The 24,194-nt window shown below is 37.5% G+C and overlaps 1 protein-coding gene across 1 annotated transcript in view; it reads left to right on the plus strand.

The window, feature by feature from the left end:
- LOC150085507 (uncharacterized) overlaps nt 1-24,194 on the plus strand; it is a 166,610-nt gene that overhangs the window by 47,354 nt on the left and 95,062 nt on the right. Inside the window, exon 5 of the mRNA XM_090374585.1 lies at nt 22,296-22,438. Within this exon, the coding sequence (XP_090230711.1) occupies nt 22,296-22,438 (143 nt within the window). The remainder of the gene's footprint in view (nt 1-22,295; nt 22,439-24,194) is intronic.

Consider the following 24,194-nt stretch of genomic DNA (forward strand, 5'->3'; position numbering starts at 1 on the left):
GATAAATCAGAAATTGGAAATTATAGATGAGTTAGCTTGTTATCCCACATCTACAAGTTGTTCACAAGGGTCATTACTAACAGATTAGAAAGAATACTTGATGAAAATGAACCGAAAGAGCAAGTTGGCTTTAGGACAGGATTCTCAACTATGGATCACCTTCACGTAATATCACAGCTAATGGAGAAAGCAAATGAATATAAAACACCATTATGCCTGGCATTTGTGGATTATGAAAAGGCATTTGACTCCATACAGCATAAGGCAATCTTTCGGGCACTAGAAAGACAAGGCACAGATACCCCACATATTATGATTTTGAAGAAAATATATGAGAATGCTACCTCCTTTATTAGACTAGACAAAGACAGTAGGAAATTTAAAATTGAGAAAGGAGTTCGACAAAGAGACACAATATCTCCGAAGCTGTTTACTGCTGCCCTTGAGGAAACTTTCAGAAGATTAGACTGGTCGCAGAAAGGAGTCAATGTGAACGGAGAGTACTTAATCCATTTACGATTTGCAGGTGACATTGTGGTCATAAGCCACAATCCCAAAGAATTAGAGGAAAATCTTAATCGGTTATGCACAGTTAGTAAGGATTTTGGACTAAAGATGAATATGGCTAAAACAAAAGTAATGATGAACAAGTATGCCACTGAAAGGGAAATAATGATTGAAGGAGCAGTAATTGAAAAGGTGGAGTCATATACTTATCTGGGACAAGTTATTAGCTGTAATAATGATAAATGGCTGAAAGTCAAGAGAAGAATAAATTTTGGATGGATAGCATTCAGGAAATAATGTCACATACTGAAGAGCAATATCCCAGTTTGTCTGAAACGTAAAATAATGAACCAATGTATACTCCCCACCATGACTAATGGAAGTGAAACTTGGGCACTCACCAAAAGAATGGATGAGAAGCTGAGAACTACATAGCGATGAATGGAACGAATTATATTGGAAATCAGACTGTTAGATAAGAAGAGAAACACATGGATTAGGCAGCAAACTCAAGTAAAGGACATTCTTATCAAAACTAAAGAACTAAAATGGTCTTGGGCAGGACACATAGTTCGAAGACTTGACAGATGGACTAAGAAAATAACAGAATGGTACCCAAGAGGAGCTAGAAGAAAACCTGGAAGACAAAGGCAGAGATGGATAGATGAAATTCATGTGTTTGTGGGTAGTAAATGGATGGGCAGTGCTCAAAACAGAAGGAACTGGAAAGTTGCTGGAGAGGCCTTCATCCTGCAGTGGATTGAAAATGGCTGATGATGATGATGCATTGAAGATTAATGTTTTAAAAGTATACTATAATTCAATTGTATTCACTCTCTGTGTGCCATATTTACCCAGTTAATAGAGATTATGTAGCTCCTTAAGCCTTTGTAATTTCCTTTCTTGAAATTATAGCCCATTCCTTTGCCTTTAACTACTGCTATCTCTCTCTCTCTCTCTCCCTCCCTCCCTCCCTCATCCACAGCAGAACTCCGTGATCACTTCCTGCTACTGGTTCCTGTGCTGTCAGCTCTATTATGTTATCTGGTTCATGGGTGATGATGAGGTCTAGAATATTCTTTTCCCTAGTACTTTCGTTGACATGTTGATACAAATAAAAATCATCTAGTTGATTCAAAAATTAAATACTGTATTTTCTAGCTTATAAGATGCACCCTAGTTTTGGCCACATATTTTGGAAAAAATAATAACCCTTCTATTATCCTTCAATACTGTTTACGGTGAAACTAAGAGGCGATCTTTTATTGACTGATGTAAACAAATATGGTGACATGGCGTGATACGGGATGTTATCAGGGGGGTAGGTATTAAAAAAAAGGTATAAATTAAAATGGTTGGAATTGAAAAATCCTGATCCAGTGTAATTAGACCGCCATACCATAAAAGTGTGAGATCGTAGAGGAATACCATAAAAGTGTGAGATCGTAGAGGAATACCATAAAAGTGCGAGATCGTAGAGGAATACCATAAAAGTGCGAGATCGTAGAGGAATTAGCTGCCAATGCGCCATTAAAAACCAAACCAAACCAAACCAAAATCGTAGAGGAATACCATAAAAGTGCGAGATCGTAGAGGAATACCATAAAAGTGCGAGATCGTAGAGGAATACCATAAAAGTGCGAGATCGTAGAGGAATACCATTAAAGCACCAGATCATATTATAGAGGAAGCAAACACATGGGAAAATGAAACAAGTTTTTACGTCTGATTGTGAGATTCATATCATGCAGATTTCAACAAATTTTCCATGAAAAAAAGATTACTGGTATGTATTGTTGCCATAGATTGTAACCACTGATAATTGTTAAAAATATATTTCAACAGATAAATCTTAAGTAAAATTGGTGTGAATTTCAAAGGGAAGTTTTCAGAACTCAGTTAACCGGCACTGCGTCATCGAAAATGCATTGCCGGTAGTCTCTAGGCCTAATCTGACATTGACCATATATGACGCAAGGTGATTTTCCGAGTATTTCTTCTCGAAAAAAACCGCGTCTTATAAGCCAGAAAATACAGTACATAGGCTGTGTTAGGGTAACTAAGAGTACAAACAGGTGCATGTATACTTGCATGTACACCAATGCTAGGAGTATAATTAATAAATTTGATGAGTTTGAAGTGCTGGTCAAGACATAAAAGGTGGATATTGTTGGGATATCACAGATGTGGTGTCACAAGGATATAAGCAGTGCAGAATTTGGAATTTGCGGGGTGTGTATTGTAATATGTACAGAAAGGATAGACAGGACAGGAAGAGAGGAGGGGGTTATGCTGTTAGTTAAGAAACACATAAAATCTAAGGAAGTGCATCCAATTGACATTGGTGGATAATGCAATGTTGAGTCAGTTTGGTGTGACATAAGCACTGGGAAAGGAAAAATGAGTGTAGGTGTGAGTTAGCATTAGTAGAGGTATACGATGCAAGAAAGCATGCTCATGCAGCATCAGCCAAAAAAAAAAAAAGCTCCAATTTTACCCCTCTGTTCTTTCCAAATACCTATCCAGCTCAGACTTAAATTTATTTAGGCTATCAACTTTCACAACAAAAGATGGAAGTCTGTTCCCTGCTGGCTAAAGGCAAACTTCCACACATCTATTCTACAGCTATCTTTCCTCAAATTTGAATTTATGCCATCTCGGGTGATTATTCTGAGCAAGAGGAAGAATCTGTTAGCATAGAGCATGCTCAAACCATTCGCCTCATTTAGATCACCTCGCAGGTGCCTAGTCTCCAAACACTGTAATCTGCAAAACTTAAGCATTTCTTTGTAAGAGCAACCCTTTGTTCCATTCACTAATCTTGTTGTCCTTCTCTGTACTTGTTCCAACAGCTCTACATTCTTCTTAAAATGAGGCCTCCAGATCTGTATACAGTACTCAAGGTTTGGCCTTACCATTGCCTTATACAATGGGATAATCACCTCCTTATCCCTGCTAGAAAACTTCCTGTATATCATTGACAAGACACCATGAGCTACTCTTGCAAGACCGTCTGCACTGCTCAGAAAACTTAATATCTGCCTGCACAATTACCCCCAGGTGCTTTTCATTCTCAACCACTGTCAGTGTAGTACCACACAGTTGATACATTACTCTGGCGTTACTGCTTCCCATATGTAGTCCAGGCAGTCCTTGTATAGCATGATAGTTGTGTTCCTAGAAACCCTCGTGCAATGCAAAATCATGCAATATAAACAACAGGTCCTATGGGAAAAATAGGGTTAGGTGCCGACCACCCAAGATTGAACACACATTTGTAACCAAAACATTACCAAACACAATAAATAATCGTAATAAAATACGTATGTATTTTATTACGACTATTACGTAATAAAATATTGCTAATGCTTTTGCTTCTATCGTAAAACAAGTAAGCAAACTTGTTTTTTGTTTGATTTTCTATCCAAACAGATGATAGCCGCTCTTTTCCGATCCTTTCCAATTTTTTGTGTCTTAATCTAATGGATTTTATTTTGAAAGTTGTTTTTATTTTCTCTGCATTCTTTGTAATTCTCGGCATTGCCTCATTTAGGTCTGTAGCACGTGCAATATCACATGGCCTTTCATTTTGCTCAAAGCATTTCACAATTTCATATTTTTTCTCTATCGACAGAGGCGGACTGGCCATAAGCCTTACTGGGGAAACCCCGGTGGGCCGGAGGCCGGTGTGATTTTGGCCATAAACCGTAGTATGAGGCCACTATAAATTTTCCCGGGTAAGAATTTTTGACTCGGTCCGCCTCTGTTTATCGATATTGCTTTTCTTGTTATCTCTGAATCTGCCGTGTCTTCACCAGGACGCTTCCTTTTCACACCTTTTAAGTATTTTACTCATTTTTAGGGAATAAAGCACAATTACAAAACGAGGAGGCACGCTTGATACACATAAACAAAGCTGCACGCGTGTAGCAACTGAATAAACACCGTAAAGGCAGAGATACACTATTAACACTTCACATTTTACTAAAGCACATTTACTAAAGCACCATAAAACAATAAAAACAATTTCCAGTTGCGTTTCTGCTAGTGGAATCTGTTATAAACTGGTAGTAAACTCGATCTAATTGCATTTGCGATTATACTGATTGCTGGAATTGTGGTGGTTTTTACGTTATTATGGTGAAATGTGTTTCCCCTTCACTGATATAAAAAACATAAATACATTTTCAGAATCTTCTCTTCATTCCTATCATGTTGCGTTCAGTTGGGGTGATTCTGCGTTCGACTGCCATTTCTTGTAAACACAAAGGCGAATCGTGCATAAGCGAATTTGGTTCGTGTTATATAAGATATGGTTCCCCTATTTATAAATCGTGTAGTGCAAACACGTGTTATACGAGGACTGACTGTACTTTACATTTCTCAATGTTAAACTTCATTTGCCACCTCTCAACCCATCTGCTCAACTTTTCTAGATCCTGTTGCAGCAGCATACTGTCATTAGTGTTATTAACAACCCTGCCAATCTTTGTATCATCTGCAAACTTGGACATTAAGCCTGATATACCATCATCAATATCATTTAGAAATACAGAAAACAACAATGGACCCAACACTGAACCCTGAGGGACTCCACTAATAATATTAGTCCATGAAGAGGAGTATCCATTGATTACCACTCTCTGTCTTCTCTCACTCAACCACCCCTTTATCCATAGCAGCAATTTGCCTCCAGTGCCTCACTGCTCCAATTTTTGCAGCAGTTTTTCATGTGGAACAGTATCAAAAGCATTTCTAAGATCCAAATATGTGATATCAGAGTTATTCGCAGCATTCAGTTGCTTTGTGACCACATCATAGTATCCAATCAAATTGGTCAGATAAGACTTCCCCTTATCAAACCCATGCTCTGTCTGAGCTATAACTGAAGTCTTGTCTAGATGATCCTGCAGTGCTTCTTTAACCAGTGCCTCCATTAATTTCCCTGGAACAGACGTTAAACTGACAAGCCTATAATTACTTGTGTCAGCCTTTGATCCTCCTTTGTGAATTGGGGTCACATTTGCACATCTCCAGTCCGTGGGTACCTCCCCTGAGTCCAAGGAAGGTCTCATGATTATGGCTAAGGGTTTGCTTACTTCCTTTGCTGCCTCCTTCAGTATAAGTGGATAGATCCCATCCACCCTGGGTGCCTTTTTTATGTTTATCCTCAACAATTTCTCCTCCACTTTCCTCCCTGTTATTACAAAATCATCTAGCTCACTGCTAGAATTTGCTTCACCTCTGGCATTCCCCTTGAATAACTCCCCATGTGTGAACATAGAGGCAAAATACTCATTTAGTTTGTTAGCCACCTGAGCAGGATCATCAACAGTTGAACCATCAATATCCAGTGGACCAATCTGATTCATCCAGTTCCTAGAGTTTACATATGTAAAGAACTCTTTGCTGTTTTTCTTTGCATCCTTTGCGAAAGATGTCTCTTAATCTGCCTTTGCCTACCTAACCTCCTTTGTGGCTTGGTTACAGACCAGCTTATATCTATCGTAGGCTTCCATGTCACTCATTAATTTATATGTATCTCATGCATTTTCTTCTCTGCCACATGTCATTAGTTCATCTGACATCCATTTAGGCCAAAACCTTGGAACAATATTTCTTGGTTGGTATGTAAAGCCTCGTAGCTTTCAAGATTAATTCTTTTGAATGCTTCCCATTTTGAATTTGCTGTTTTTAACATCATCATTTGGTCCCACCATATAGAATTTAAATACCGTCTCAGACCATTGTAGTTGCCTTTACGAAAGCAAACACCCTTTGCTTTACTCTTGATGGTAGTTACCTCTTTGAGTTAATCCCACTTCAGCACACTGTGATCACTGCCACCTTGTGGTTCCTTTACCTGCAGATCCTTAATGCATGAAGAATCGCTATGGATAATCAGATCAAGAGTATTACTCCCTCTAGTTGCCCCTGAACCATGCTGATGTAGCAAACAATCATCGAATACATCCACAAAAGCCTTGCTAGTGTGTGAGTGACCATCCCACAAATTCCAGTCAATATCCAGGAAATTAAAATCTCTCATTATAAGATTCTCTCTGATTTACTGGCCCGATCTATTTCCCTGTACAGTTTTTTATTATACTCATCAGACTCATTAGGCCTATAGTACACTCCTACTCTCAATTTTGATCTCCCAATGCTTATGTCACACGAAACTGGCTCGACACGGCACCGCCCAGCGATGTCTGTTGTCTTCACTTACTTGGATTTTGTGTTTCTTAACTAATATCATAACCCCTCTTCCTTTCCCATCCTGTCTATCCTATCTGTAATCCCCAAATTCCAGTTATGCATTCCTTATATCTGTGTGACACATCCCTCTGATATCCCAACAATATCTACCTTTGATGTTTTGACCAACACCTCAAATTCATCAAATTTATATACCAAACTCTTACATTGGTGTACACGCAAGTATACATGCACCTGTTCCTATTTTTAGCTACCCTAACACAACCCATGTGTTTCCTTGTACTGCAATGACTCCCAGCAGTCTCTGAAATCCCCTGCATTTTGTTTTCCAGGCTGCTGCTCATTCCAATAGAAGCAGTGCAAGAGTCACTTTCATCTCTGCTAGCAGCTACTGTTAATCTATTAGTCCGTGTACTCCCCCCTAACCCAGCAGTTTTTCAATTCACCTAACACTGCTTCGTTGGCATCAGCAAATATTCTTTCACCTTTTCTATTTAAGTGTATCCCATCCCTATAAAAGCAGTCTCTCCTGTTAACAAGCAGAGACGAGGCTGAGAAAAATTCTACCCCTTGAGCCTTGCACAATCTCTCCAGGGACGAATTGATCGACAAAGCTCTCATCATATACTTCCTCCTATTATGTCTGGGCAGAAGTGCAGACACTTTCAAATTCAACCCTAATTCACGGCTTTTTTTCAACAGTGACCTGTACTTGTTAAGTAATTCTGCCAGTCTCCTACTCTTAATATCATTAGTGCCAACATGTACAACAATATCACCTTTTGTGCCCTTAAAAGATGATATCTGTTCTACAACGTCATCAACCTTTGCCTCCTGGCAGACACTCCCTGGTCCTATTCCACCTATCCTTTTTACACAATATGTTCCCCATTTCCCTGACAGTGGAGTAACCGACAACTACTAGTTCCTGTGGGACCAGCGAATTCTGCCTTGGGGGTTGCTGCTGTGTTGCATGAAGTTCAAGTGCAAGCTCAGGTGTTGATGTGGGCAGCTGAGAGCTTAATGGGCTCCTCAATTTAGATCCTTCTAGGGCATCCATCTTGTCCTTGAAGCTCTCATATAGGCCCATAACAACACTGAGTTGTCGCCTGAATTCCTCACACTCCTTACATCGTGCACACACAAGGACATTATTAATTCTTAAGAGTTATAAGCCTAATGAATCTGATGAGTATAATGAGCAGTTGTGCAGAGAAATAGAGTGGGCCAGTAAATCAGAATGTTTTGTAATGGAGGATTTTAACTTTCTAGATATTGACTGGAACTTGTGGGTTGGTCACACGCACACTAGCAAGAATTTTGTGGATTGTTTTCTACAGCGACATGTTTCAGGGGCAACCAGAGCGAGTAATACTCTTGATCTGATAATCAGCCGTGATTATTCATGCATTAAGAATTTGTAGATAAAGGAACCACTGGGTGACAGTGATCACAGTGTACTGATGTGGGATTTACTTAAAGATGTAACTATCATCAACGGTAAAGGAAAGAGCTTTTGCTTTCATGAAGGTGACTACAGGGGTCTCAGAGAGTTTTTAAATTCTATACAATGGGATCAACTGATGATGTTACCAATGTTGAATTCTAAATGAGAAACCTTCAGGGACTTAATCTTGGAGGCTACAAGGCTTTTCATACCAACTAAGAAATACTGTTCAAGGTTAAGTCCTAAATATATGTCAGATGATTTAACTAGGCTCGTGGCAGAGAATAAATTTACATGGGATGCTTATAAATTATCAGGCGACACAGAAGCCTATAGCAGATATAAGCTAGTCTATAATCAAGTCACAAACGAGGTTACTCAGGAAAAGGCAGATTACGAGAAATCTTTGGCAAAGGATGCAAAGAAAAACAGCAAAGAGTTCTCTACTTATGTGAACTCTAGAAGGAAAGGGATGAATCAGATTGGACCACTTAACATAGATGATCATGCTCAGGTAGCTCATAAACTGAATGAGTATTTTGCATTTACTTTAACAATGAGGAGTTATTCAAGGAGGGTTAAACCAGAAGTTTATCAAACTCTAATAGGGAGCTAAGTGATTTTGTAATAACTGGGAGAAATTGTTGAAGTTAAGCATAAGAAAGGCACCTGAGGTGGACAGGATCTATCCAGTTATATTTAAGGAAGCAGTAAAGAAGATAAGCAAACCCTTAGCTATAATTATGAGAGCTTCCTTGGACTCAGGGGAGGTCTCCATGGACTGGAGGTGTGCAAATGTATCACCAGTGTACAAAGGGGGTTCAAAAGGTGACACAAGTAACTACACACCTGTTATTTTAACTTGTGTTCCAGAGAAAATAATGGAGTCACTGGTTAAAGAAGAATTGTTGGATCATCTAGACAAGACTGCACTAATAGTTAAGACTCAGCATGGATTTGTTAAAGGGAGGTCCTGTCTGACCAATTTGATTGGATACTAGGATGGGTCACAAAAGAACTGAATGCAAAAAATAGTTTTATATCATATACTTGGATTTCAGGAAAACTTTTAATACTGTTGCACATGGAAGACTGCTGTACAAATTGGAGCAGTATGGCATTAAGGGTAAGTTGCTACAATGGATAAAAGGATGGTTGAGTGGGAGACGACAGAGAGTGGTAATCAATGGACACCAATAACATTCATGTGGATGAATGTTATTAGTGGAGTTTGCCGGGGTTTGGTGCTGGCCCATTGTTGTTTTGTGTATTCATCAATGATATTGATGAAGGTGTATCAGGCTTAATGTCCAAGTTTGCAGTGATACAAAGGTTGGCTGTATTTTTAACAACAGTAAAGACTTTATACTACTGTGCAAATTGGCTGAGAAATGGCAACTGAAGTTTAACATTTACAAATGCAAAGTACTGCATATGGGTAGCAATAACCCAAGAGAAATGTACAGCTGTGTGATACTACACTCAGGGAAGTGGAAATTGAAAAAGACCTGGGGGGTAATTGTGCAGTCAGGTATGAAGTTCGCTGAGCAGTGCTGACGGGCTGCCAGGGCAGGTCATGGAGTCTTGTTAATGATATATAGGAATTTTGCTAGCAGAGACAAGGAGGTGATTATCCAATTGTACAAGGCAATGGTCTGGCCACACTTTGAGTACTGTGTACAGATTTGGAAGCCTCATTTTACGAAGGATGTAGAGTTGCTGGAACTTGTACAGAGAAGGGCAACATGATTGGTGAGAGGAACAAAGGAGTTCTCTTACCAAGAGAGACTTAAATTCTTCAAGTTGCAGCAACTGGAGAGTAGGCACCTGCAAAGTGATCTGATTGAGGTGTATAAGGCTCTGAATGGGTTGAGCAAGCTGAATGCTAATGGGATTCTTCCTCTTGCTCAGATTAAGAACCTGAGTGGGCATAGATTCAAATTCAGGAAAGACGGTTGCAGAATAGATGTCCGGAAATTGATTTTAATAGATGAGGGTAGCTGATTGCTGGAACAGATAGCCTAAATAAATTTAAGGCTAAGCTGGACAGGCATTTGGAATGAATGGAGGGGTGAAATGTCAGGTTTTTTTTTTTTTTTTTTGGCTGATGCTGCATAAGCTTGCTTTCTTACATTGTATGCTTCTACTAAGGCTACTGTTAAAATTTTCCCCCCATGTAGAGTTTTCTTCTCATTTGCTCCAATCTATTAGAGGCAAATTAAAATCACCCAAAATAAGAAATCAATTCTTACTTGTCCATTCCATTTGCATGCAAAGTCTGTAATCATAATCTTCACCATTAACTGGCCTGTAGATTACTTCCACTCTCATTATACCTTTGCTTCCAACTATCTCACACCACACAGATTCTATACTAGTATGCGAAACATCTGAATCCAGGAGAGCTTCCATCATGCTCAAGCTGCTTTTAATAAGAAAAATGACCCCATCACCCATTCTAACTGCCCTATCTTTCCTAAATACATTATACATACCACACTAAAATTCATCATCCCCTATCTCTGGGTGGCACCACGTTTCCATAAGCCCTATTACAGCAGTGTTACTTGACCTAACCAGCAGTTCAAATTCACTCATTTTATAGACAACACCTCTGACATTACTGTATAAAGAATTAAGACTTGGTGTTCTTGTATAGTTAACTACCCTGACACACCCCTTAAAGTTATTTAAGTTTGCTTCCCTGGCATTAGCTCCACTCATTTGAAACGTTTCTGCCCTCAGAACGTCTTGCTAATATGTTCTGTGCGGTAATTGCACATACCTCAAGAACTCTTGAGGTATGTGCAAATGTTACTTTGACCAATATTATCAGATAAACGCATATCTATATTACTCTTGTCTCCCCAAACTAGCAGTTTCCCTGAACCTTTATGGTATCCTCAATAATACTGGCAAAAACTCTTGCACCACCTTTGTTAAATGTATTCCATTTCTACAAAACAGATTCCTTCTACCTACAAGTGAGATTTATGTTGAGATTAAAAAGTAAAGTGCCTAGAGAGGATCCACGGTGGTCTTCAGCATTGAGAGTGATTGAAAGACACTGAGTTCTATTGATTAAAACTATATAGATGTGTTGGTCTAAATAAATGTAGATCCATAGGAAAACAGTTTACTGCATAATGGACTGTGAGACAATGAGTTGAATGCTTGTGATAAGTCTGTACATATATCAGATCAGCAGTAAGACTGGTATCTAACTCCAGTGAACAGATTACCAGAACAATAGCAGATTAGATGTGACAGCTGCTAAGCATAAGGAGACTTCATAAAACCTGCAAGCTTATAACAAAAAATATAATTGAAGATTTTCACAAGGAAATTTAATATTTTGATAGGATGATAATTATTAGTGGAATCCTGGCACTTATTTTGCAGATAAAACCAAACTTGAATTTGGGTAAATTTCACTGTTTAATGATTGATTAAATATGTGGAGAATAGCATTAGCATTAGTAGAGGCATATGATGCAAGAAAGAAAGCTTATTCAGCATCAGCCAAAAAAAAAAAAAAAAAAAAAAACACAACCACTACTCCCATTTCACCCCTCCATTCGTTCGAAATACCTGTCCAGCTGAGCCTTAAATTTGTTTAGGCTATCAACTTCAACAACAAGCGATGGGAGTCTATTCCACAAACCAACTGCCCGCTGGCTAAAGGCAAATTTCCGCACATCTATCCGACATCCGTCCTTCCTCAATTTGAATTTATGCCCTCTCAGGTGATTATTCTGAGTAAGAGGAAGAATCCCATCGGCATTGAGCATGCTCAAGCCATTCAAAGCCTTATACACCTCTATCAGATCACCTCGCCGATGCCTAGTCTCCAGGCTCTGTAATTTGCAAAACTTAAGCCTTTCTTCGTAAGAGCAACCCTTTGTTCCATTCACTAATCTTGTTGCCCTTCTCTGTACTCGTTCCAGCAGCTCTACATCCTTCTTGAAATGAGGCCTCCAGACCTGTATACAGTACTCAAGGTGTGGCCTGACCAATGCCTTATACAAGGGAATAATCACATCCCTGTCCCTGCTAGAAAAATTCCTGTATATCATTGACAAGACACCATGAGCTACTCTTGCAGCTCGTTTGCACTGCTCAGAGAACTTCATATCTGCCTGCACAATTACCCCCAGGTCCTTCTCATTCTCTACCACTGTCAGCGTAGTACCACAGAGTTGATACGTTGATCTGGGGTTACTGTTTCCCATATGTAGTACTTTACATTTGTCAATGTTAAACTTCATTTGCCACCTCTCAGCCCATCTGCTCAACCTTTCCAGATCCTGTTGCAGCAACATAGTATCAGTAGTGTCCTTAACAACCCTGCCAACCTTGGTATCGTCTGCAAACTTGAACATTAAGCCTGATACACCATCATCAATATCATTTATAAATACAGAAAACAACAATGGACCCAACACTGAACCCTGAGGAACTCCACTAATAACATTAGTCCACGTTGAGCAGTGTCCATTGATTACCACTCTCTGTCTTCTGCCACTCAACCATCCCTTTATCCATAGCAGCAATATGCCTCCGATGCCACACTTCTCCAATTTGTGCAGCAGTCTTCCATGCGCAACAGTATCAAAAGCCTTTCTAAGATCCAAATATATAATATCAAAGTTATTCCCTGCATCCAGTTCTTTTGTGACTACATCATAGTATCCAATCAGATTGGTCAGACAAGACCTGCCCTTAACAAAACCATGCTGTGTCTGAGCTATAACTGAATTCTTGTCCAGATGATCCTGCAGTGCTTCTTTAACCAGTGCCTCCATTAATTTTCCTGGAACCGAAGTTAAACTAACAGGTCTATAATTACTTGTGTCACCCTTTGATCCTCCTTTGTGAATTGGGGTTACATTTGCACATCTCCAGTCCATGGGTACCTCCCCTGAGTCCAAAGAAGCTCTCATAATTATGGCTAGGGGTTGCTTACTTCCTTTGCTGCCTCCTTTAATATAACTGGATAGATCCCATCCACCCCAGGTGCCTTTTTTATGTTTATCCTCAACAATTTCTCCTCCACTTTCCTCTCAGTTATTAGAAAATAATCTAGCTCACTGCCAATGTTTACTTCACCTACGACATTCCCCTTCCTGAATAACTCCTCATGTGTGAATGTAGATGCAAAATACTTGTTTAGATTGTTAGCCACCTGAGCTGGATCCTCAACTGTTGAACCATCAACATCCAGTGGACCAATCTGATTCATCCCTTTCCTTCTTGAGTTTAAATAGGTAAAGAACTCTTTTCTGTTTTTCTTTGCATCCTTTGCCAAGGATTTCTCATAATCTGCCTTTGCCTGCCTAATCTCCTTTGTGACTTGGTTTCAGACCAACTTATATCTATCATAGGCTTCCATGTCACCCATTAATTTGTATGTATCCCATGCATTTTTCTTCTCTGCCATATGTCTCATTAGTTCATCTGACAACCATTTAGGCCTGAACCTTGAACAATATTTCTTGGTTGGTATGTAAAGCCTGGTAGCTTCCAAGATTAGTTCCTTGAATGCTTCCCATTTTGAAATTTGCTGTTGGTAACATCATCAGTTGGTCCCACTGTATAGAATTTAAATACTGTCTCAGACCATCATAGTTGCCATTACGAAAGCAAAAACCCTTCCCTTTACCTCTGATGGTAGTTACCTCCTTGAGTAAATCCCACTTCAGCACACTGTGATCACTGCCACCCAGTGGTTCCTTTATCTGCAGATTCCTAATGCATGAAGAATCACTACTGATAATCAGATCAAGAGTATTACTCCATCTAGTTGCCTCCCGAACATGCTGGTGTAGAAAACAATCATCCAATAAATCCACAAAAGCCTTGCTAGTGTGTGAGTGACCAACCCACAAATTCCAGTCAATATCTGGGAAATTAAAATCCCCCATTATAAGACTCTCTGATTTACTGGCCCATTCTATTTCCCTGTACAGTATCTTATTATACTCATCAGAGTCATTAGGCCTATAGCACACTCCTACTCTCAATTTTGATTTACCTATGCTTATGTCACACCAAACTGACTCGACACTGCCCTGTCCATCAATGTCGACTGGCTTCACTTCCTTGGATTTTGTGTTTTTTAACTAATAGCATAACCCCTCCTCCCCTCCCCTCCTGTCCTGTCTATCCTTTCTATACACATTGTACTCCCCAAATTCCAGTTCTGCATTCCTTATATCTGTGTGACACCACGTCTCTGATATCCCAACAATATCTGCCTTTGATGTTTTGAGCAATACCTCAAATTCATCAAAGTTATTTACTAAACCCCTAGTATTGGTGTACATGCAAGTATACATGCACCTGTTTCTATTCTTAGCTACCCTAACAGAACCCATGTGTTTACTTGTACCGCAATGACTTCCAGCAGTCTCTGAAATATCTTGCATCTTGTTTTTCAGGCTTCTGCTCATTCCAATAGAAGCAGTGCAAGAATCTCTTTCACCTCTGTCAGTGGCTACTGTTAATCCATTAGTCTTTGTCTCCCCCCAAGCTAGCAGTTTTCCGACCCACCTAACACTGCCTCGATAGCATCAGCAAATATTCTTGCACCCTTTCTATTTAAGTGTATCCCATCCCTGTAGAAGCAATCTCTCCTGTTAACAAGTACATTCCAGGCTGAAAAAAATTCTACCCCTTGAGCCTTGCACAATCTTTCCAGGGCCGAATTGATCGACAAGGCTCTCACCATATACTCACTCCTATCGTGTCTGGGCAGAATTGCAGACACTTTCAAATTCAACCCTACTTCACGGTTTTTTTTTCAACAGTGACCTGTACTTGTTAAGTAATTCCGCTGGTCTCCTACTCTTAATATCATTAGTGCCAACGTGTACAACTATATCACCTTTTGTGCCCTTAAAAGATGATATCTGCTCTACGTCATCAACCTTTGCCCCTGGCAGACATACCCTGGTCCTGTTCCACCTATCCTTTTTACAAAGCATGTTCCCCGTTTCCCTGACAATAGAGTCACCAACAACTACTAGTTCCTGTGGGACCAGCGCATTCTGCCTTGGGGGCTGCCTCTGTGTTGCAAGATGACCAAGTGCAAGCTCTGGTGTTGATGTGGGCAGCTGAGAGCCTGATGGGCCGCTCAATTTATTTCCTTCGAGGGCATCCACCCTGTCCTTCAAGGTCTCATATAGGCCCATAACAATGCCGAGTTGTCGCCTAATTTCCTTGCACTCCTTGCATCGTGCACACACAAAGACATTCCCCATGGCAGTATCATGTTCCGTACCCGATTGCTCCGCAAACATCAAGCAAACAGTGCATCTTAAAAGGCTGTGATTCAGAGGGCAACTGCCCCCCTCAGTTCTCCCCTGAGTCACAGCACTCCCATTAGCTTGAGCCTTTTGCTTTGCTGCTCTGGTGAGAGTCATGATTTCGATTTAAATGTCAATAAAATTACAATTTCAGAACAAAATTAAAACCTTAAACTTGTATCTTAACACAGTTATAACGCTATATTTATTTTAGTTATATTTATTTTGTAGGTGGCTATCATGCAATCAAACATGATTATATAACTTCCGTATCAAGTTATGTTTTAATTATTTATTTTTACTAATTATTTATGTTCCGTAACCTAAGTGGTTATATGTATAGTTAAAAGTACAATTTAATTGCCAATGAAGTTCGACAAGATTAATAGATTTTACTGATTAATTTTCACGTAACAATGGCGGCTGTTTATGAACAGTAAACACGTGGATTTGATACCCTTTCCGATACTAAGTAATACCTACAAATCTCTATCTAAGTTACTTTAACTTTAAGTACCGTAAATAGGAATATAAAGCTACTCTAGAAATAAGTTAATATGTCAATTTAAGCTAATAAAGCAGAAAATAAATCAGAAAAAGCTTCTCTGTTCCAAGAGTGGCAGAAAGGCAAGTCCGCACAGGAACTCTCGTCCTCAAAAAATATAAGGAGAAAGTGCACAAAAAGCTCCCTTCCAAAATATATGAAGGATCCCTCCAGGTCCATATGTAATATTTTTTTGAGTGCTACAAACCATCAATGAGATCGGGTTGTTCAGTTGTGACAGTAGACGTAACATTACACTTAAATAGAAAATAATTGTAATTGATGCTGTTACAAACACTCTTGAGAGATTTATAATATACGGAGAATTAAAAAACAATTTCATTGGCATCAGTAATAATGTAGTCAGAAGTTTTAATGACGTGGTTGTAGTTGAACTTAATCTCAAATTGTTAAACATTTTTCAAAATGGTCTTAGGTCTTTCTGATAAGTGATTTGGTGTTGATAGAAGAAATATAATCTTTATAAAGACTATTTTTTAATTTTTTTACACTTGGCTCTTATTTCTTTAAGCCTATGAAAATCGTAAGTAAGTTTAGTTTTAAGAAAGATGGAATTATATTTGGATTTTAACTATATTAAACTTATTAGATATTTCATTTGTGACAGAAAAATCTATTCAAGAAGAAGTATAAAAAGCATTAAGTATAGTAGACCATTTAACATTTCTGAAATTATATCTAGTACCAGAATGACTTACAGGATAAGTAATAACTTGTATTCGTAGAGAAGTGGCTTTATGGTCAGATGGAATTATGTTAGGAATCACTTATGGCTTAATGAACTTGTTTGGAAAAAACTAAGTTCAAGCAGCTTATTCCCTGAGTGGGAAAAAGCAATACTGATGCAAATTGAATTTTTCTGTCTCATTGATTACCTCCTCCCACTATCCTAAAAGTGAGATAATTTGTGAGAGATTGAAGTCACTTGATATGACAATGTGAGTAGACAGATTTATGTTATGAGATCATATATGCTATGGACAAAAGTAGAAAATAAAATGGGGTGTGGGAGGAGTAGCTCACTCTCAAAATTACTAAAAGAAGTAATACAGAACTAGATTTTTTGATGAGGAGGTGAATTCCTTTGACATTATTGAAAGCACCTGAACTAAGTGAACTCAGAGTGCAATGCCGAAGGACAAGAATCTCATGATTCTAGAGTTAATGCAGAATATTCTGAGCATTTTGATAATGTAGCAAAATATTATTATGAGTATTACTAGTAGCTGATGGAGTAAAAGGTAAAGGTGGCAGTAATTATCAGTACTATGGATTGTTTGCAGGAGATTTAGAATTATGTTGTGGAGCATATGTAGTAATGCTAGACTGGTGATTTTGTGCTTTACTGCAGTTTTTATTAAAGGGGTGAGTCAAAGTACTAGAAGGTTAGTGAGATAAGTTGGAGATGGTGGAAGAACCTTGCTTAGAGTTAATGCAGAATACTCAGAGCATTTTGATATGTAGTAAGATATTACGAGTATTACCAGTATTACTAGTAGCTTACTGAGTAAAAGGTAAAGATGGCAGTATTTGCTATGAATTGTTTGCAGAGGATTTAGAGTTATGTTGTGGAGCATCAGTAATGCTGGAGAGGGGATTGTGTGATTTACTGTGGTTTTCATTAAAGGGATGATTCAAGGTACTGGGAGGCCAGTGAGATAAATTAGAGATGGTGGAAGAATCCTTGGGTTTACATAATATGCAATAAGAAGAGGATGATGAGTGCTGTGTTTTCATTTTATGAATGAAAAATCTAATGTTTTAAAAACTTTGTGGAAGGAATTAAGGATGTTATTTGCTGAAACACTGAGGCAAGCTTGGAAACAAAAATTTAATTTTAGTAATTGAGAAATTCAAGTTGTGCTTTTTAAAAAAAATCAGAAAGATTATATATTGAATCCTTAGCTAAACTGTACATATTAGAAGGGGGGGGGGGAACAGTCTTCAGCGTAGTTCTGGAACTTGAGCATGAAATGGTGTGAACTGTGTGAAGGAGCAACTATTGGGATATTAATAACAATGTTACAGATGTCAGAGTGTGAGTCGATTTCCAAGCTTTTGAGCATCTGGGAAACATTAGAATCAAGAACGTTACAACAGACCACGGAAAATAGATCCAAAGCAAAGTAATGAGGGTCAATAACAGGTGAAAACTTGAGATCCTCTGGGCTTGTTACATCATCTCAGACATGATGAATGGTCGTGGGACATTTGGAAGAAGTGTCAGAGTGAACAGAAGTGCTGCTAACAGTCTTAGGAGAAGCAGTTTCCTTGAAAAGAATTAGGGGAACATTGATACTGGGATTAATGTTGCTGTTTACATTGTGTGATAAATCTTGGAGTTAGTATTAGAGCAGGGGTCGGCAAACTTTTTTGTAAAGGGCTATATATTAAATATTTTAGGGTTTGGGGGCCAAGAAGCAAAATCGAGGATATTATGTAAGTACTTATATAATAAGGGAGAAAAGAAATTTCCACAAATTTTTTATTGACGAAATTCAGAATATAATTGTAATAATTGAGTACAATTTTTTGGAACACAAGTCTACTAATGAGAAGAATTGAATTTTTTTTTTTTTTTTTTTTTGGGAAAATATTTTGTTTAATTGGGGTTCAGAGTTAGTTTACCGGTCATCAGAATTGATTGCAAATGTTCATCTGTTAGTTACGGTCTGTAATGAGATTTTATGCATTTCATCTTTGAAAATGTCTTTTCACACAGATAGGTAGTACGCAAAATATTGATATCAATCCATGAGCATATGATTTAAATTGAGCATATTCATTGCTCAAAAGGCATTTATAGAATTTTATTAGATTCTTCTCTTGATATTTGACTTTTAGCATGTCATTACATTGCAGATTAATTACTTCCAATTGACAGTTAGGTGGAAGCTCTTCAATTGCACAGTTAAATGGATTTTGAAATATGCTAATTTCTTTTGCACTTGCATTGAGATCTGAAAAATTCTGCTGGAACCGTAGTTTGAGCTCAGAAAATATGTCATTTGTATGGGAATGGAGATCTTGCATCTTGTTTTAACTTTTGACAGCACGAAAAGTATATAAAGCAGCTTAACATTACTTGTGATTAAAAAAAAAACCTTAGTTGTTGTCGAAATGACTTTATCGCTGTATAAGTTATGCATATAAGCTCTGTTTTGCCTTGTAAAATTTTAAGTTGAATTTGTTAAGATACATTATCAAGTCTGCAGCAAAAGCTAATTTCCAAAGCCATTCAATGTTTGATAACAGTGGTTGAGGGCGGTTTTTCTCGTTCTGAAAAATTTCAATCTCAGCCCCAATCTCAAAAAATTGCAATAAAACTTTACTGCTGCTAAGCCATCAAACTGCTGTGTGGTAGGGCAAGTCAGGATATTCAGCTTCTATTTCTGACAAAAATCACAGAAATGACAATAGTTAAGTCCATGAGTGTGAATGAAATTCACCGTTGACACTACTGGTTCAATGACACATGATAGATTCATATATTTTCCACAGAGTCCTGCTGATGAATAATACAATGAATAACCATAGGCTTTATATTAACATCTTGCATTTTCACAAGATTTGTAAATTTGTTCAACTAAGCCTTTTCCTGCTCCATGCATATTTTTACCCCATCAGTTGTAACACATCTTAGCAGATTCCACTTCAGATTGTACCGAATTAGTGTTTTCTCAACTTATTCGAAAATATTCTCGCCTCTAGTTGTTCCACGCAAGACTATTCATAGAGACTAATTCTTCAGTTACTTTGAACTCGGCATTGACTCCTCGAATAAACAACAACAACTGAGCAGTATCAGAAACATCTGTCAACTCATCAAAAGCCAAGGAAAACCACTTGAAATCATTTGCCTTGTTTTTTAATTGACTATTGATGTTGCCCCCCAATGTCCTCAACTCTTCGAGCAACTGTTCTTGCCAAAAGCTAATAGTCTTAAACAAGTTTATTTTATCTGGACACATTTCTTCGGCTGCTGCAATCAAACATGATTTAATTAACTCACCATCAGTAAATAGCTTTCCTTGCTTGCCTAATGAATGAGCCACTTGGAAACTTATTTTGGTGCAGCCTCATTTTTATTTTTGCGAAGAAATTCTGCTGTAATGAGATATTCTGTTTTAAATTTTCTAATTTTTCTGACCATTGCTTTCCTGTGAGTTGGGAATATTGTGATGAGTGCTTAGTTTGGTAATGTTGACATATATTGTATTCTTTTAGCACCGCTATATTATTGTTGCATATCGTTTTCTCTTCTTTTCTTGTTTTGACATGGATACACACTCGTAATAAAAATAAAATGTTGTGGTACTGTGAAACACGTCACACTCAAAATGCTGTCAAGTTATCACTGTGTCACTGTGATTTGTAGTGCAGTGCAAAGCGATGAGAGCACCACATATGGTTTCTGTCGCAACTACTCCACTTTGCTGTTGTAGCGCGATAGCAGCCATAGACAATATGTAAACGAATGAGTGTAGCTATGTTCCAATAAAACTTGATTCATGGACACTGACATTTTAATTTCATAAAATTTTCACGTTGTTACGAAATATCATTTTTTGATTTTTTTTCAACCATTTAAAAATGTAAAAACCATTCTTTAGAGGAATAATCTTTCGCCTGGGGTGAAGTGTTAGTGATCAGAAAATTGCAAGTTTCTTGGGAAGGAATTGCCGAATGGTAATTTCCTTTCCGAATGAAGTAAAACTGCAGTTTACCAGAATTCCTGGTAAAATTGAAGCTTCAGCAACTGAGTGAGACTGTTTGGAGAGTTAGCTTGTGTATCGCAGTAGTAGTTTGTATTAGCTAGTTTGTATTACAGAAGTAAGGAGGCCGGCACCATGTTATTAAATTGAGTGAGTTTAGACTTTAAATTATTAAGCTTGATTTTCATTGATGGTATGATAGTTTGCTAGTTTTGTTTGCTTGAGTTAGCATGCCCAGAGGCATCCGGAGACAACTTTTCCAGACTTGTATTTAAATCTAATATATTTAGATTTTTTTTATCTTCATTTTAACTTAATAGCTTCTGAAGTTCTCAGTTCTGTGAGAATACAGTGTAGAATAGACATCAAGTCAAGTAATTTATCATTGTTGCATTCGCTCTCCAAGTCATGACCTTGCAGGTGTTTTGAAACCAGTCACAGTATTGCTTTTTTGAGTTTTTAATGAATAATGGACTCACCTTCTTGGTAATGCTATTTGATTAAAAATGATATTAGTAACTTTTGGTTGACTTGGCTAAACATAGTTGTTTCTGAAGAGCCTAAGCTCTGTCATTGTCATAGGTAGAACAGTATGGTCCCCTGGCAATAAAGACAGAAAAAACATAACATTATTTTCACTGCCATACTTATATATGTGGTAAATCCAACAGGTTAATAAAGTTAATGAATGACCTCACATTGTCATGACATTAGCAGCTTAAATTCTGATTAAATTTATTTATTTATTTTTCTTTCATTAGTTAAAATGTGCATTCTTTAATTAATGAAAGCTATCACTAGATACGTTCATTATTTAACTTTTTTTTTTTAGGTTTAAATCCATTACATTAATTTTATATGATGACGAAGCATGTATAGTATAAAAGTTGCAGGATTATATTTCAACACAAGAATTGAAATAATTTGAAATTTATACACATTTGTCTTAAGAACACTTTGGTCCTTCCAGTGTGAGAGATTGACTTTGGGCCAGTATACGAAGATTCATATACGGACATTAGAAACAATCCTATTATCCACAAGTTGAGCTAAATTGTGAATATTAATATAAATAGCATCTCCAAAAAAATGAATCAGCTAGTTATCCACTGTTGCCTTGAGTTTTAAGTAAAGAGCAAATTCACCTTTTGGTTATGCTGTTTATATTAAAACAATAATTGCAATGTCATCTCTAATGTAAGCATAAGTCCAAACCTTTATGTGAAGAAATCATAATCACTGGAGGGATCAAATTGCCTCCAAGACAGAAATTGAATACAGAAATGTACACAACTTTCAAAATAAGTTTACTTCCTTAATTTTAATCTCATATAGCTATGTCCAAATCTTTGCACAAAAATTTTTCTTCTCGTTTGATTTTTTCTAATTGCATTGATTTAATTAATCAGTTACTGTCTGTTCTTTTAATGGAAATTTATACTAGTTTATAATAGAAAAGAAACTGAACATAAAATTCTGAATGTTTGACTTGTGATATGTTGAATGTTGAAATTATGATACGTTGAAATTACTAGGTTATGTTGAATGTCCTGCATGTGGACGTAACTTTAATCAAGGTGCAGCAGAACGTCACATTCCTTGGTGCCAAAAGCAGAAAGCAAAGGGAAACAAAATTGCAAATGAGAATGGGAAAGAGTCTTTAAAAGCAAGAACAAAGGTTTGATATTTAAATATATTTAATAATACTTGACTAAATGATATTCTAACCATTAGGCAGGTATATGCAATTTTAACTTACCTCAGTAGATTAAATCATTATTTAAGAATCATAGTAATCTAATCAATTGTGTATATTGTCATAATCTGGAGTAGGTTAGAGTAAGATGATGAGAAACTCTCCAGAGAAATAAGGAAGCTGAGTGTTGCGTGCCTAGACTGAAAGATGACTGAAGCACACAACAGTTCAATGAACTTTTCTGTGGTTCCATAATTTTAATTGCATGTCTTGGAGGGGGGGGAGACAGATCTAAAGTAACAATCTGATGTTAAATTCAACAAAAATGGACATTTAGAATGTAACACTGGTACCTAAGTATTTTTCCTTGCTAGTACAGCTAAGACATAGCAAGAGGATAGCTACTTCATCAGTAGGATGAATACCAACTAGTGAACCTATTCAATTGTAACAGCCATGTGTTTTATGCTAACATAAAGACTCAGGCAATGATTTCAGTGTAGCAAGCATTTATTAATTACTTTTGGCATTGAAATGAATGGTGTCTTGAAAACATGATATGCACATATCATTAGCCAGTTCTGACTCCAGTTGTGTTAACAAGCTGAATACGCTGAATTACTTATGGTGAGGCATTTCAGATCCTAGTATAGTATTTCACTGCTGATGTATGAAATGTGACAAGGTTATTAATGTTAATGGCAAATCATGCAAGAAAGCAAGTTTATACAGCATCAGCCAAAAAAAAAAAAAAAAAAAAACCACACACATACTGTCCACCTAATCTATCTATGTCCTCTAATAATATATCTAATTTTTCCTTAAATTTTTCGAACTGCTCAATTTCACAACACCAGATTATAGTTTTCTAGCAGTTAATTGCTCTTGGCTGAAAGCAAATTTTTGCAGATCTATTCTGCAGCCTTTCTTTTTCAATTTAAGTTTTTCCTCTTGTATGTTTGTTTTGTCCAAGAAAGAGTAAGAATATTTAATCATTACGTTGAGCCTTAAACATTTCAATCAAGCCTTCTCGAAAGTGCCTATTCCAAGCTCTGCAATTTACAGAACTGAAGTCTTTTGTGGTAGGCATATCCCTTTGTCTTTGTCTTTTGTGGTAGGCATATCCCTGAGAAAGACAACTAGATTAGTCAGTTCCTGACTAATCTAGTTGTCCGTCTCAGCACTGATTCCAAGAAATCCACATCCTTCTTGCTTCAGACCTGTAATAATCAGTATGTGGCCTAACAATGGGATAACCACCTCCTTGTCCCTACTGACAAAGTTCCTTTATATCATTGACAATCCCATGAGCTGTTCTAGCCTATCTGCACTTCTCGGAGAATTCTGTGGGAGAATAGAAGCAATTTTATCTGCACTAGAAAACAACTTCACCACAAACAAGAAAATGAGAAAAAGTAGTGTTGATTAAGCTCTGCTGTAATGGTTTAAGGCAGAGGAATGCTGGTTTCCGAAATAATCATTTTAAAGGTACAGGCAGAAAAATTTGCAAAACGGTTAAGGCACAAGAATTACACATGTAATAATGGATAACTTGATAATTTTAAATTGGCATAACATTGTTTATGCAGTAGTTAGTGGAGAATTGGACATAGTGTTGATAGGACATCAACAAATTATAAAATGGAAAATGAATGGATGAAAAATGTGTGGATAGAAGAATACCCCTGCAATATTAATGCTGCAACACCCACAGAACTGTAGTATTTTATAATGTGAT

The sequence above is a fragment of the Mastigoproctus giganteus genome, chromosome 5 (genome assembly GCF_048544385.1).
Source record: "Mastigoproctus giganteus isolate SK-2022 chromosome 5, ASM4854438v1, whole genome shotgun sequence".
Taxonomy (NCBI): domain Eukaryota; kingdom Metazoa; phylum Arthropoda; class Arachnida; order Uropygi; family Thelyphonidae; genus Mastigoproctus; species Mastigoproctus giganteus.